This window comes from Esox lucius, chromosome 16 (assembly GCF_011004845.1).
Source record: "Esox lucius isolate fEsoLuc1 chromosome 16, fEsoLuc1.pri, whole genome shotgun sequence".
NCBI classification, from domain to species: domain Eukaryota; kingdom Metazoa; phylum Chordata; class Actinopteri; order Esociformes; family Esocidae; genus Esox; species Esox lucius.
The window spans coordinates 31,808,712-31,824,895 of NC_047584.1; the positions used below are offsets into that span (position 1 = coordinate 31,808,712).

The window sequence follows — 16,184 nt, forward strand, 5'->3', positions numbered from 1 at the left end:
GAAAGAGGGTTTCAGCACCTCCTAACAGTTGTATGGGCTTAGGCTGGCCTTTGAACCCCCCAGCCCAAATCCAAACTTCACTCAGCGGTATACTTGGGAAATAATAAACAGGGAGGTCTGCTATTCAGCCAATATACCATGGCTAAAAGCTGATAGTTTTTCTTTTAGAACCAGACAATGCTGATAGCTTGGATACGGCCCTCATCATGCTATATTGGCCACACACCAGCAACCCCTGGGGGGTCTTGTTGCTATTTCAAAAACCAATAACGCGATCAGAACAGTAATCTTCTGTTAACTGTGGTATACTGTGTCATATACCACAGCTCTCAGGCAACCAGCATTCAGCGCTCGAACTACCCAGCATGCAGTGAGGCATGAGTGGGTGTGAGACAAGTCATCGCAGAATGTCGTGGTACAATGGCAATTTACCACAAGCCCCAGAAAGGTCTCATTGCCGTTATGAACCGGTCACTGGTACAGTGGGGACAGTAAAATGTTGTGATGTCACTAAATGTTTGGTTGATTGGTTTGTGTGGTTGGTTTATTGATTGATGGGTTGAATGGGTTGATCATTAATTGATTGGTTTTGCATGCAGGTATCTACATCCAGAAGGGCTTCCCTCTGACTACACCATCACCATACTGTTTCGCCTGCTACCAGAGACCCCCCAGGAGCCCTTTGCATTGTGGGAGATCCTGAACAAGGACAATGAACCCCTGGTAGGGGTCATCCTGGACAGTACGTATATATTCAATAGGACGGTCGATTTTAACCCTCTGCATTCTCACCAATCAAGGTATGTGGTCCAGAAATGTTTTTGTATTTTCCAAGACTGCAGGATTTTTTTTTCAGCAGATTTGAGAGAGAGATGGACTGACTACACAGAACAGGACCACCAAGCCTTAACATCTCATTAAGACATTGGAGAACGTTGACTGGCATGTGTCTTTCAGCAATGTCCTGTCTCTCATTGCATTCTCTCTGTCTCCTCTTTCTGTCTCCCTCTCCATCTCTCTGTCTCTCTCTCCTTCTGGTTCACTTTTTCCAACACCAGATGGTGGGAAGACTCTGACATTTTTCAACTATGACTACAAGGGAGACTTCCAGACTGTCACATTTGAGGGTCCTGACATCAAGAAGATCTTCTACGGCAGTTTCCACAAGGTCAGTAGCCTATTTTCTCACCTTGACCAATCGTCAACCATCAAATACAGCATCCCTAATGGCTCATATTCCCCGACATAGGGTCACTGGGCTCTTGTCAAGAGATTAGATTACTTTATTGTAATTACTTTATTGTAATTTGACAAGTACAAAATAAGGAGAACAAAATGCAGTTAGCATCTAAAAGTAGTGCCCTGTGTAGAGATTAGGGAATCTGTGTGGAAAACGTCACACCCTTTCATTCAGGTTATGAGCCGTTCACAAATAGAATGAAAGTCAACTTAGAAAATGTGTGCAGAAAATTAGGGAAATAACCCCAACCCACTTCTGTTGCACCAGTCAAAGAGACGACGCGCACACACACACACACACGCACACACACATCATCCCCGTCGGTCGGAAAGGGTGAGATGCATCCCGTCAGACTCTTCTCATTGGCTTTGTGTGTTTTATTCACCCTGACCGGCTAATATGCCAATGTTGTCTCACACCGTGTCCCTCACTTCATGCTGTGTTTGCAGCGTATGTTTCTGTGAGGGCTGAACTGTGATATCTGTCTGAGGAGGATGTTTAATGCCCCGCAGTTTGAGCTGCTCTTTTTGTATGGCATTGTAAGATATGTGCCTCTGTATACTCTGTTCTCTGTCAGAGCTAGCCTCTGTCCTTTGTTAGAGCTAGCCTCTATTCTCTGTCAGAGCTAGCCTCTGTTCTCTGTCAGAGCTAGCCTCTGTTCTCTGTCAGAGCTAGTCTCTGTTCTCAGTCAGAGCTAGCCTCTGTTCTCTGTCAGAGCTAGCCTCTGTTCTCTGTCAGAGCTAGCCTCTGTTCTCAGTCAGAGCTAGCCTCTGTTCTCTGTCAGAGCTAGCCTCTGTTCTCAGTCAGAGCTAGCCTCTGTCTCTGTTAGAGCTAGCCTCTGTTCTCCATTATAGCTAGCCTCTGTTCTTTGTCAGAGCTAGACCCTGTTCTCTGTCAGTGCTAACGTTTGTCGTTTGTTAGAGGCATTCTCTGTTCTCAGTTAAAGCTAGACTCTTTTATCTGTTAAAGCCTGACTCTGTTCTATCTTAGAGCTAGCCTTTGTTCTCTGTAAGATCTAACTTTACTATCTGTTCTCTGTTATATAAAGCCTATGTGTTAAAGCTAGACTCTGTTCTCTATTATATATAGGCTCTGTTCTGTCAGAGCTACTGTATGTTTTTAAGATGTGTTCTATTGTTCTATGCTATTTTCGTTAAAAAAGTTATCTATATGATGTTGAAGAAGCTTTGCTTTTTGGCATAAAAAAGGCCCTTCACTCAGTCTTTGCCAGCGCTTCTAAGTAACAGAACCACATTTTTGGACTGATACTGTGGCGGGTAAGGCAGCAAGCCAGAGCCAAGCCTAAATGTTTATCTGCCTGTTCCCCGTCGATCTGAAACTGAAGCCCACTGGCACAGATAATTGAGATCCCAAATATTGCTGAACCCAGAAATAAAGTTACAGACGCCTGAGTTGTTATGAGAGCTTTTAAACAAACCTCTCTCTCGCTGAAGGACCATCTGATAGCTTGTGTTTGAGGAGATGAGGCTATCAAGGGATTTCTGCTGTTTCTTCACCTTTCCCCTTTATTTGTGAAGCCACAACACGCACAACCTTGAGGCGGATGGGCTACAACAGCAGAAGACCCCACCGGGTACCACTCATCTCCACTACAAATAGGAAAAAGAGGCTACAATTTGCACGAGCTCACCAAAATTGGACACTTGAAGACTGGAAGAATGTTGCCTGGTCTGATGAGTCTCGATTTCTGTTGAGACATTCATATGGTAGAGTCAGAATTTGGTGTAAACAGAATGAGAACATGGATCCATCATGCCTTGTTACCACTGTGCAGGCTGGTGGTGGTGGTGTAATGGTGTGGGGGATGTTTTCTTGGCACACTTTAGGCCCCTTAGTGCCAATTGGGCATCGTTTAAATGCCACGGCCAACCTGAGCATTGTTTCTGACCATGTCCATCCCTTTATGACCACCATGTACCCATCCTCTGATAGCTACTTCCAGCAGGATAATGCACCATGTCACAAAGCTTGAATCATTTCAAATTGGTTTCTTGAACATGACAATGAGTTCACTGTACTGAAATGGCCCCCACAGTCACCAGATCTCAACCCAATAGAGCATCTTTGGGATGTGGTGGAACGGGAGCTTTGTGCCCTGGATGTGCATCCCACAAATCTCCATCAACTGCAAGATGTTATCCTATCAATATGGGCCAACATTTCTAAAGAATGCTTTCAGCACCTTGTTGAATCAATGCCATGTAGAATTAAGGCAGTTCTGAAGGCGAAAGGGGGTCAAACACAGTATTAGTATGGTGTTCCTAATAATCCTTTAGGTGAGTGTATACTGTATATAATATAAAATAAATAAATATATAATTCTATAGTTATTAATTAATTAGTAGATTTAAGATACAAATGCAAAGACAATAAATGACCTTAGTAGCTCGCAATTGCAGATTGCACCTTTAATTAGTGTAGTGGCAAGCTCCTTGCCATCAACAGTATTCCAGATCAACTCTACATGTTTAATGGAGGATAAGGGAGAAAAACTTGCTGATCCATGACTCTCTCACCGAGCATTTCTCCCCTGGTGCATTTGGTGTCAAGGTGGCAATGTTTTAGAATACATAGAGACACATTCTGCTGATGTAGCAGCGTTTACCATTACCATATATTACTGTAAAGTAAGAGAATAGCTCACATGAAATTAGACTTTGCCAACATTAATACAGTAGTCTAATATTGAACTTTATGTATGTTCTTTAAAAAAGAATACATGTAATGGAAGGATATTTTTACTGAATCAGCTTAACCATTCTAAAGTTATTCCCTGCTTGTTCTGTCCTGTTCAGTTTATTCATTGTCTGAGTCATTATCCATTTCTTGCAGTGGCTGAGGTTATTCTGTAGAGTGGACTCTATTCGCTGCTGTAACAGAAGAAGCCATCAGTCTTGACTTTGTTTAACAAAAAAAAACATCTGAGATGAAAAACAGTGTGTATCTTACAGATGGAAAAAAGCAAACAAACAAATGGAGCGCTGCATATTGCAGAGAGGCACAGGAGGATCGCATGTCGGCGACTCTCTCCGCACGCATTTAAAACACGACTATCCGCGCCGCATGAAATAGGCCAATACATCATTTTGGCACTGAAATTATTCCGCGATTGATCAGAGGTGCCATCTCTGTGTTGTGTGTCTGTGTTGTGTGTCTGTGTGTGTGTGTTTGTTTGTGGGGGACCGTCTACACTGAGCAAAAGAAGACAGCAATCTTGTCCTCTCTGACCCACTCCTCTCCCTCTCCTTTACTCTGACTTTACATTTTATTTCGAATTCTCCCTCGCTGTCCCCCGTCCTGAATACCATTAAGGAGTCCATGGGGTTCATTCCTTATTAAACTACAGTCCTTATTCATGGCCACTCGCAGCCTGGTTGTCTGCCATAGTTATATCCAGTGACCATGGCCCAGACGGGCTCAGGATAAGCACTGACTGATGAACCAGAGACGTGTCACAAATTGCTCCCTAAGTAGCGGTGCGGTTTATTGTCAGGAAATAGGAGTCCGTTTCAGATGTGTTCCAGGCAGTGGTTCTCTAAAAGACAGTTGAAACTTGAAAAACAAATCAGTGGTTTGAAAAAGGGTTTTCTTTGTTTGATTGTTGTCTTATGTGGGTTTGGTTATTTAACTGTATACTGCTCTACTTTAGACTCAAGCCCTATGTGTCAACTATAGACCCACACAGACCTAGTCAGACCCACACCGACCCAGTTAGACCCACACAGAACCAGTCAGACCCACACCAACCCAGTCAGACCCACACAGACCCAGTTAGACCCACACAGAACCAGTCAGACCCACACCGACCCAGTCAGACCCACACAGAACCACACAGAACCAGTCAGATACACTTCAGATCCACACAGACATACTCAGACCCACACCGACCCAGTCAGACCCACACAGAACCAGTCACACACACTTCACACACACACACTTCAGACCCAGTCAGAACCACACAGACCCAGTCAGACCCACTTCAGATCCACACAGATATACTCAGACCCACACAGACCTAGTCAGAACCACACTGACTGAGTCAGACCCACACAGACCCTGTCAGACCCAAACAAACTCAGTCAGACCCACTTCAGATCCAGACAGACCCAGTCAGAACCACACAGACCCAGTTAGAACTACACTGACCCAGTCAGAACCACTTCCCATCCACATTGATATAGTCAGACCAACACAGACCCAGTCAGACCCACTTCACATCCACACAGATATACTCAGACCCACACAGACCTAGTCAGAACCACACTGACTGAGTCAGACCCCCAAAGACCCAGTCTGACCCACTTCACATCCACACAGATATACTCATAACCACACAGACCCAGTCAGAACTACACAGACCCAGTCAGAACCACTTCCCATCCACATTGATATAGTCAGACCCACAAAGACACAGTCAGACCCACAAAGACCCAGTCTGACCCACTTCACATCCACACAGATATACTCAGAAGCACACAGACCTAGTCAGAACTACACAGACCCAGTCAGAACCACTTCACATCCACACAGATATAGTCAGACCCAGTCAGGCCCACAAAGACCCAGTCTGACCCACAAAGACCCAGTCTGACCCACTTCACATCCACACAGATATACTCAGAACCACACAGACCCCAGTCAGAACTACACAGACCCAGTCTGACCCACTTCACATCCACACAGATATACTCAGAACCACACAGACCCAGTCAGAACTACACGTACACACTTCACATCCGCACAGATACACCTTTTGTCAGATATCTGACTCCACATAAAACCCCATTGTGCAATGGATTCTATTTCTGACCCAGAAATATAATCTGTGTCCAACTTCAGATTAGCCACATTAGTTACTGCTGCTAGCCCAAATGGCTGCCTATTACCTAATAAAGTGCCCGTCATTTCACCATGGCATGGCAACCGGCTGCAATTTTGAAATGTCACCGTCATGAGTGCAGTTCTCTCATCTGGCAGAATGACTGTTTTAGCTCAGCTTCTTTTTTTTCTTTTTACCTTGTAACAGCATATGAGCCAGTCTAGTGTGCATTTGAGGTATTCTGAATTGCTTCAATGCCAGAGACAAAGATGAGAAAGTTCATGTGTGCACATAGCAGGTAATCTTGCGTTCATATACATTTTAGAACATTTTAGAACAAAGTTTCTAATTAAACGTTCATGGTGAATAAATCAGCCATTACGTTATGACCACCTGCCTAATATTGTGTAGGTCTCCCTTTTGCCACTAAAACACCCCTGACCCATCTGACTCCACTAGAACCCTGAAGGTGTGCTGTGGTATCTGGCACCAAGACGTTAGCAGCAGATCCTTTAAGTCCTGTAACTTGCGAGATGGGGCCTCCATGGATCTGACCTGTTTGTCCAGCAAATCCCACAGATGCTCAATTGGATTGAGATCTGGGGGAAAAACCAAGTCAAAACCTTGAACTCGTTGTGATTCTCAAACCATTCCTGAACCATTTTTGCTTTGTGCCAGGGCACATTATCCTGATGAAAGAGGCCAATGCCATCAGGGAATACTGTTGCCATGAAAGGGTACACATGGTCTGCAACAATGCTTAGGTAGGTGGTACGTGTCAAAAAAACATCCACATGAATGGCAGGACCCAAGGTTTCCCAGCAGAACATTGCCCAAAGCATCAAACTGCCTCCGCCGGTTTGCCTTCTTCCCATAGTAAGCGACGCACACGCACCCGGCCATCCACGTGATATAAAAGAACACATGATTCATCAGACCAGGCCACCTTCTTCCGTTGCTTGGTGGTCCAGTTCTGATGCTCACATGCAGGCACTTTCAGCAGTGGACAGGGGTCACCATAGGCACCCTGACTGGTCTGCGGCTACGCAGCTCCATAAGCAGCAATCTGCAATGCACTGTGTGATCTGACACCTTTCCATCGGTACCAGCATTCACTTTTTCAGCAATTTGAGTTTTGGAGATGCTCTGACCCAGTCATCTAGTCATCACAATTTGGCCCTAGTCAAAGTCGCTCAGATCCTTACACCTGCCCATTTTTCCTGCTTCTGACACACCAACTTTGAGGACAGAGTGTTCACTTGCTGCCTAATATTTCCCACCCACTGAGATGTCATGATAATGAGATTATCAGTGTTATTCCCTTCACCTGTCAGTGGTCATAATGTTATGGCTGATTGTGTATCAGTCTTATTCTCTTCACCTGTCAGTGGTCATAATGTTATGGCTGATTGTGTATCAGTCTTATTCTCTTCACCTGTCAGTGGTCATAATGTTATGGCTGATTGTGTATCAGTCTTATTCTCTTCACCTGTCAGTGGTCATAATGTTATGGCTGATCGTGTATCAGTCTTATTCTCTTCACCTGTCAGTGGTCAAAATGTTATGGCTGATCGTGTATCAGTCTTATTCTCTTCACCTGTCAGTGGTCAAAATGTTATTGCTGATCAGTGTATCAGTGTTATTCTCTTCACCTGTCAGTGGTCATAATGTTATGGCTGATTGTGTATCAGTCTTATTCTCTTCACCTGTCAGTGGTCATAATGTTATGGCTGATCGTGTATCAGTCTTATTCTCTTCACCTGTCAGTGGTCAAAATGTTATGGCTGATGGGTGTATCAGTGTTATTCTCTTCACCTGTCAGTGGTCAAAATGTTATGGCTGATCGTGTATCAGTCTTATTCTCTTCACCTGTCAGTGGTCATAATGTTATTGCTGATCAGTGTATCAGTGTTATTCTCTTCACCTGTCAGTGGTCAAAATGTTATGGCTGATCATGTATCAGTGTTATTCACTTCACCTGTCAGTGGTCATAATGTTATGGCTGATCAGTGTATCAGTGTTATTCTCTTCACCTGTCAGTGGTCATAATGTTATGGCTGATCGTGTATCAGTGTTATTCACTTCACCTGTCAGTGGTCATAATGTTATGGCTGATCGTGTATATCCCTTGGATTAGGCCTGACACCAGTATTGTCATGACAGATGTCAGTTCTCCCATAGGTTGTTCTCGCTTGCAGACAATGGAGAATGTAAACACACCAACCGGCCTGTCAGGGTGATAGTTATGCTGAATCCGACCCTTATTTTGTATGACATACTTATAGACAATTCATCACGCCTTTTCTCATGCTTTATAAGGAGAGTCCAAAGGCTTTGCTACGCTTCATAACCTATAGCGTATTAAGAGTGTTTATTTCAGAAACGTTGTGCTCCATCTCCTCTCCCGACAGGTCCATGTAACTGTCACCAAAACCACAGCCAGGCTGGTGATCGACTGCAAGGCGGTCGGAGGGAAGCCGATCAACGCGGCGGGCAACATCACCACAGACGGGGTGGAAGTGCTGGGCCGCATGGTCCGCTCCAGAGGGAACAGAGACAACTCAGCACCGGTAAGATGCAGGAAACGACTAGACACTTAGCAGAAAGAATATCTTTTAGTCAGGCCTTCCTCTGTGTTAGGCCTTCCTCTGTGTTAGGTGTTCCTCAGAGTTAGGCCTTCCTCGGTGTTAGGTGTTCCTCAGAGTCAGGCCTTCCTCAGTGTTAGGTGTTCCTCTGTGTTAGGCCTTCCTCAGTGTTAGGTGTTCCTCAGAGTTAGGCCTTCCTCAGTGTTAGGTGTTCCTCAGAGTTAGGCCTTCCTCAGTGTTAGGTGTTCCTCAGAGTTAGGCCTTCCTCAGTGTTGGGTGTTCCTCAGAGTTAGGCCTTCCTCGGTGTTGGGTGTTCCTCAGAGTTAGGCCCTTCCTTGGAACCTCTGTAAGACCAGTCCCGATCATCGCATTCTCCCTGGCCGCTCCATTGCCGCAAAATGCTACGTACAAGTTTAGTGTTCGCGCGGCAGCGAGGCTAAGTGCTAGCTGTGGGTGGTCTACAAAACACAGCGTGAGGTGAGTTAGCTATCGGATCCTTCTTATGTGCTTGGCAGAAGCAGCAACGGAAAGGGCATTACAATAAACCAGACTGGATTACATAAAGGCCTGGATGAGGCGTGGATGAGTTGGTCACACTTGACCAAGGCTCAAGACGCAGGTTGGTGCCGGTCATCGGTTTACGGGGGTCAGCTCCAGGCTTTTGAAGTACTAGTGTGACTTCAGCCAGTTTGCGCTGAAGACTGCTAAACAGTGATGAGGGATTTGCAGATTATGTCTGTGATGATAGGATTCAGAGCAGGTAAGCAGGCTTTGACAAAGGAGAGGAATTCATATGTTGACCATTTATCTTGAGGCTGAAATCCAACTGAGAATGCAACTCAATAATTCCTCAACTGGAGCTGATGAAGATTTGGTCTAAAGTGCATTACTGAGTCTTGAAAACACGATACCACCTCCAGATGAGAGAAATGATTTGTAGCCAAATCTACAGTGGAGTCATCAGCGTCTATAACACGCACTACGACATAGTCTGTGCTCCCTCTCTTACCAAGGGCAGCCCTGGTTTGGCGAGATTGGGAGCAGGTGTGCTCGGGCGGAGCTAGCCCTACCCACTCCTGGAATGTTCCAGGTCCCTCCTACCTGGCTTGCTATCTTTCTGGTCTGGGACATGCCAGCTCTCTTCCTAGGTGCCAATACAAATAACGTTTGCCAAAACATTATTTGCCAAAACAAATAATGTGCGGCGCGCCCCAATTGCAATCTTTCAAAGTACATTTAATAATATTGTGCAGATGTTGTTTACTACTAAATATTACTCTACCCCCCCACCCCCCCACCCCCACCCCCATGGTGTAATTTAGATGAAAAAAGGTAATTGGGCCCGGTTCAACTTGTTGCCATCGATGGGTGTAGAGCGTTAGAGACCATGGCCACGTTGTGACAAAGTGACGGGGGTGCAGGCCAGGAATATGATGCAGTGACTGTGAGGGTGGAGAACATCAGAAGCAGAGGACTGTCTAGTTCCACGACCTAGCCACTGATGGTTTCCATGTTGCTCTGGAAGAAGCACAGATATTAATCGCACCATTCCAGGGGGGCCAAAGTGGCTTTATTGGTAATGACAATGTAATGTTAATGGGATGATTAAACAGCTGCCATATAATTTTGTGGTGTTGTGTACATTATAATGCAGACACCTGGCCAAACTCTAACTGCATGTCCCTGCTGATAAGCAGTCTTTGTTTTGGACCCAGTAGCTTCATGATGGATTTCTGTGCCCCTCTGAGGGGATATGAATGTAGGGATTTTGCAATTATGAGAATGCATTATACTTTTATTCTGTCCTGAGATTGTCTGATGGAAAGAAAGTGCTTTGAACAGCATTTCTGGAGCATTTGTGGAAAGTAAAAATGTCCTCTAAGATGTATTCCCATCAATTCTCAGTTTATTGTACTTTAAAATGGTGCTCAGCAAAAAAGTGCCATTCGTTTTTTTGATTTGTCAGTAGTCTATGCTGTAGCAATTTCACTTTGTGGTTAATAAAACAATAATCTCATAAGAAATACATTTGATTTCCATCAGCCCTGTTTTAAAGTGTGTCTCTGTGCCTCATGCATTTCCTTTCCTCTGTCAGTGGACTTTCAACAACCTGTTGAGAAAGACTTTGTCACCCTCATACCTTTTAGTACGGAAAAGTAGGAAAAATGTACGTATGGCCATCAGTGTTGGAGGCACATATTATATTACTGTCCATACATGGTACCTGTTAGGTGAGGCCTTAACCCCTGCAAACAGTTAATAAAAAACTGTTTATAGCATACGTTTAAGGCTACCTATCTCCTGTTTAAAGTATCCCTTTAAGGCTCCCTCTGTCCTGTTTAAAGTGGCCCTTTAAGGCTCCCTCTGTCCTGTTTAAAGTGGCCCTTTAAGGCTGCCTCTGTCCTGTTTAATGTGACCCTTTAAGGCTCCCTTTGTCCTGTTTAAAGTATCCCTTTAAGGCTGCCTCTGTCCTGTTTAATGTGACCCTTTAAGGCTCCCTTTGTCCTGTTTAAAGTATCCCTTTAAGGCTCCCTCTGTCCTGTTTAAAGTGGCCCTTTAAGGCTGCCTCTGTCCTGTTTAATGTGACCCTTTAAGGCTCCCTTTGTCCTGTTTAAAGTATCCCTTTAAGGCTCCCTCTGTCCTGTTTAAAGTGGCCCTTTAAGGCTGCCTCTGTCCTGTTTAAAGTCTCCCTTTAAGGCTGCCTCTGTCCTGTTTAAAGTATCTATTTAAGGCTCCCTCTGTCCTGTTTAAAGTGGCCCTTTAAGGCTCCCTCTGTCCTGTTTAAAGTGGCCCTTTAAGGCTCCCTCTGTCCTGTTTAAAGTCTCCCTTTAAGGCTCCCTCTGCCCTGTTTAAAGTCTCCCTTTAAGGCTCCCTCTGTTTAAGTGTGTGAACTACATCACATAATTGTAGGCAGTAGTGGTATAGAGGGAATAATGCAGCACATCAATCTCGTTCCCAAACACTTCCGCCCAAGTGCACTGTGCTATGATCACGGGACTAGGTTAGCAAAAGATACATTTTGTATTAACAAAATCTGGGCAAGCAAGGAGTAGTAACACGAAAAATCTTTAACCGTAAGGAGTCCTGTCTGTCGATTCCATGTGTTCTCAGTTCCAGATCCAGATGTTTGACATCATTTGCAGCACTTCATGGGCAAGCCGAGACAAGTGCTGTGAGCTTCCCGGACTGGTAAGAGCCAATTTTCACCAAATCACCTGGCCTAGTTAGAACCAATGTCCATCAGTGTTTGTCTCGTCCTTTTTGATTATATAAAATGAACACTGTCTTATCTTTGCTTGACTTGTTATACACACGGATTCAGCCCTCAATCCCTTAAGTTCTTAGACAAACACAAAGCCATGAGTCGAGGTTGCTGTACACCTTTTATACATTTAAGAATCAACGGCCGCCACATCGTTCCCCCGAACCACTGACCATCTGCCACCTGGGATCCATTGTCCAGAAGGTTCCGGAGCCCTGCCCAGGGTCTGCTTCTTCTCTTGGGAACTAATTCCATTAGCGATACCCGGCCTGTGTGCTGCTATACATGGCACTATATGTCAGACGGACAGTGCGTTAGATATCACCTGTGCTTTACCCACCTGGAGGCAGTGACATGAGATCAACACACTGTACTCACTCTCTCTCCTTCAATGTAATTATGTTTTAATCAAAAGGGCTTTATTGGCATGGGAACCATATGTTTGCATTGCCAAAGTAATCCGTGTTTCCTTCTCTCTCCCTCTCTCTCATCGCTGGTCCTCTTTTTCTGCCTCTCCTGCTGTCCTCTCACTCTCCCCTATTCAATTTTCCTGTATCCCTCCCACTCTCCGTCTCTGTACCTCCTTCTATATAACTGACCCTCCCACTCTCCGTCTCTGTACCTCCCTCTATATAACTGACCCTCCCACTCTCCATCTCTGTCCCTCCCTCTGTATAACTGACCCTCCCACTCTCCATCTCTGTCCCTCCCTCTGTATAACTGACCCTCCCACTCTCCGTCTCTGTCCCTCCCTCTAGATAACTGACCCTCCCACTCTCCATCTCTGTCCCTCCCTCTATATAACTGACCCTCCCCCTCCCTGTATCTGTCCCTCCCTCTATATAACTGACTCTCTGCCTCTGTCCCTCCCTCTATATAACTGACCCTCCCCCTCCCTGTCTCTGTCCCTCCCTCTATATAACTGACTCTCCGCCTCTGTCCCTCCCTCTTGATAACTGACCCTCCCACTCTCCATCTCTGTCCCTCCCTCTATTTAACTGACCCTCCCACTCCCGGTCTCTGTCCTTCTCGATCTGTATTACCACTGACACCATCTAACTGCATGTCCAAAGACATCATAATGAATCCCTCTTGGTCACACCAGTACGCAACAATCCCAACACTCCGTGAGGCAGACCTGTCCTCCTCACTCCTCACCCACTCCCAACACTCCGTGAGGCAGACCTGTCCTCCTCGCTCCTCACCCACTCCCAACACTCCGTGAGGCAGACCTGTCCTCCTCGCTCCTCACCCACTCCCAACACTCCGTGAGGCAGACCTGTCCTCCTCACTCCTCACCCACTCCCAACACTCCGTGAGGCAGACCTGTCCTCCTCGCTCCTCACCTACTACCAGCCTCCCGGCTCCATCAGAGTACTTTGTGCTATAATAAAAAAGAGGACAATTATGTTTGAGTTTTGCAGCTAGCCAGGCCTTATTAGTGGCTGTAATATAGCTAGGTGGAACTGACAAGCTGGAGTGGAGGGTGGGGGGTGGGGGGGGGGGTGGGGGGGTGGGGGGGTGGAGGAGGGGAGCTGGGGTATCGTATCCTGAGGACCAAGCAGCACTGCAGACTCAGCAGACAGCAGCAGCCACACACTCTACGCTGGTGCCCAGGATGGAAGGAGTTAACTGATAAAAATAAATCACCTGCCGATGGTTAAACGCTTTGCTGCAGAGTCCAACCAGGAGAGACACTTTCCTTTCTTCTCATATACTGCACATTTACATATAATGTCTTCCTCATTTTCAGCAAGCAATTGTGTCATTTTGGGAGACAATTTTGTGGCACCTTAGTTTTTGGGGCTCTTATTCAAAACGTTGTCCTGCCATGAATCACCAATTGCAAATATAAAGTTTTGAACATTCAAATGATATCTTCAGTTGTGAACAAACCACCCATTTTGTAGCCCAGACAGTTTTATTTACTCCTATTCGAAATGTTGCATTGTGTCATGAACCACAAGTAGGATATGGCATTGACTACTACACAGGGTTTATTGTTTGTTTGGAAGTGACTTTATCCTCAGTGACTTGGTGTGTTTCACAGAGGGTTGAGGAGGACTGTCCGGCTATGCCCCATGCCTGCACCTGTTCCCAGGACAGCAAAGGACCCCCAGGACCCACAGGACCTCCAGTAAGACCTGCCTTCTTTTTATTACATTCTTGATCTAACCAACAGTTCAGTACAGGAAAGAATCCAAATGTCCAGTTCAGTACAGGAAGGAATTTAACTATCCTATCCAAATAAAATTAAACGACAGTCTTCGTTGCCTCCCACGTAAAGTTGTTTGGTTTCAACATTCCCAGTTTGGGGAGGGTCAGTGTCACGTCCTGTGGACATTTCCATTTGGAGATGTTAGGGGAGTGAGAAGCTTCATACTGTTTATCCTTTTAGTGAAAGAGGGAAAGGGAGGGGGAGACAGAGAGGAGGGAGGGAAGATAGTTCCCTCCATGCTGCTAATCAGGGCACAACCTGATACTGGGCCGAGCAAATAAATGGACTATTTCTGTAGCTCAATCCTCTGATGCAATTCACGTATTCACTGAACCAATTAGTGGAGAGCCAACACAAGTAAACAACGTTAACCTGCTCATTCCCACCCAACAGTTCACCCTCAGTTTTAGGAGTTTATATCTTCTGTCACTTCATCAAAGTTTTTTTTTTATCAACGCGGCCGTCCGTGACATCACCGATTCCAAGGTTACCATTGTGTCTACGGTCCGTGAAGTGTGACTGTCTTTCTTCCTTCCAGGGAGGTCCCGGTATCAGAGGCCCCAGAGGAGACCGAGGAGAACCAGGCAATGTGGTAAAGAAATAAACGCTACTGTCCTACACCGCGTCAGACCAACCACACAGCCCCCACTCAATAGGGCTCTACTGTCTGATGGACTGCTTTTGACTGTGGCGTCGTACTGTAGTCAGAGCGAGGTGTGACTAAAGAATATTAGTATCTAGTATCAGTTACTGAAGTGACCGGGCTCCTGTGTGTTCTGCTGCGCTGGTACGCATCGGGCCACCCAGAACTTGGAACGTTAAGAATACGATAGAATTTCCTCAGGAAAAATAGCCAGAAACATCAGCCGAGATGCGGATATACACAAATACCCACACACACACTGTGTGTAATCCTGTTATTTTTGGAGGATGTCACTGTTTTTGTACGAGGAGTAAACCTGGCAATATCATTCTTGTCTAACACCCTGACAGTCTTCGTGTTTGAAGCCGGGAGAAGCGTACAGTACGTAGGTAATCGCTGAGCGTGGTCTCGTTGTTATGAATTTGGACTACAGTCTCAGTAGTAATGTTTGAATATATTTTTATTCACGTTCACGTACTTTAGCTGTTTGTGGAACTTATAGAAACATCCCTACATCGTGAACCCCACCCACCAGATAATGCCGTTTTATCCTAGGTCTGGTCTACACAAGAAAATATTCTATATGCGTTCTTTTGGGTGTCCGTATTGTTATTCCAGTTAAAATTATTTTGGTGTTCTGATTGAGCCTTTTGGTTCCAGACATAACTATTTTGGGTTCCAGGTTCAGACCTGGGTCCCATTTGGAACTGAAAAGGTGTAATTGTGGAACCCAAAAAAGTATTCCCCCCGAGGAACAGCCAAAGAATCCTGATGAAATGTTGTCATGTTGAGTGTACGTAGTGGAACCTGCCGTTCTCGTCATCCTGTCCTCGTCGTTGTCTGCATCCGGTGGCCTTGAAAAACAAAACAATGTAGTAATCTGTGATTTCATTACCGGCAGTATTAGACTAAAGAATCAGCCGGCAATCGTACACTGTTTACCGGGGGGCAGAGCCACCGATGTAGCCGCAAATCTGGGGTCTAAAACTGGCAAGTATAATGAGTAGAGATGTTGTTATTCACGTTGGCACCAACGACGTTAGGATGAAACAGTCAACGAGAGAAGCTTGCAATGCAATGTATGTAGTGTTCCTTACCTGGCAAGGTGACTGTTCAAATGCTGGAACTCTGAGTGAGTACTGAACTCACGCGCAAAAAAACTCACGCTGGAGGGTCGTTAAGGAATATTTGAAACTCATGCGTGAAAAGGTTAATCACTGATCATAAACTAGATGTTATTGGTTTATGTGAAACATGGCTAAAGCCTGATGAATTCACTGCCCTAAATGAGGCCTCTCCTCCTGGGTATACTAGTGATCATATTCCCTGTGCATCCCGAAATTAGCAACCCCTGTGTTGCTAATATTTATGACAGTAAATATAAATGTACTCTCAA

General features: G+C 45.4%; 1 protein-coding gene across 6 annotated transcripts in view; it reads left to right on the top strand.

Annotated features, from left to right (window-relative positions):
- The window catches only part of col14a1a (collagen, type XIV, alpha 1a), a 123,232-nt gene that overhangs the window by 81,850 nt on the left and 25,198 nt on the right, over nucleotides 1–16,184 (top strand). For all 6 annotated transcript variants that reach the window (XM_020054968.3, XM_013137931.4, XM_020054966.3 and 3 more), the window contains 6 exons: nucleotides 600–742; nucleotides 1,059–1,168; nucleotides 8,492–8,650; nucleotides 11,777–11,854; nucleotides 13,978–14,064; nucleotides 14,684–14,737. In XM_020054968.3, the coding sequence (XP_019910527.3) occupies nucleotides 600–742; nucleotides 1,059–1,168; nucleotides 8,492–8,650; nucleotides 11,777–11,854; nucleotides 13,978–14,064; nucleotides 14,684–14,737 (631 nt within the window). The remainder of the gene's footprint in view (nucleotides 1–599; nucleotides 743–1,058; nucleotides 1,169–8,491; nucleotides 8,651–11,776; nucleotides 11,855–13,977; nucleotides 14,065–14,683; nucleotides 14,738–16,184) is intronic.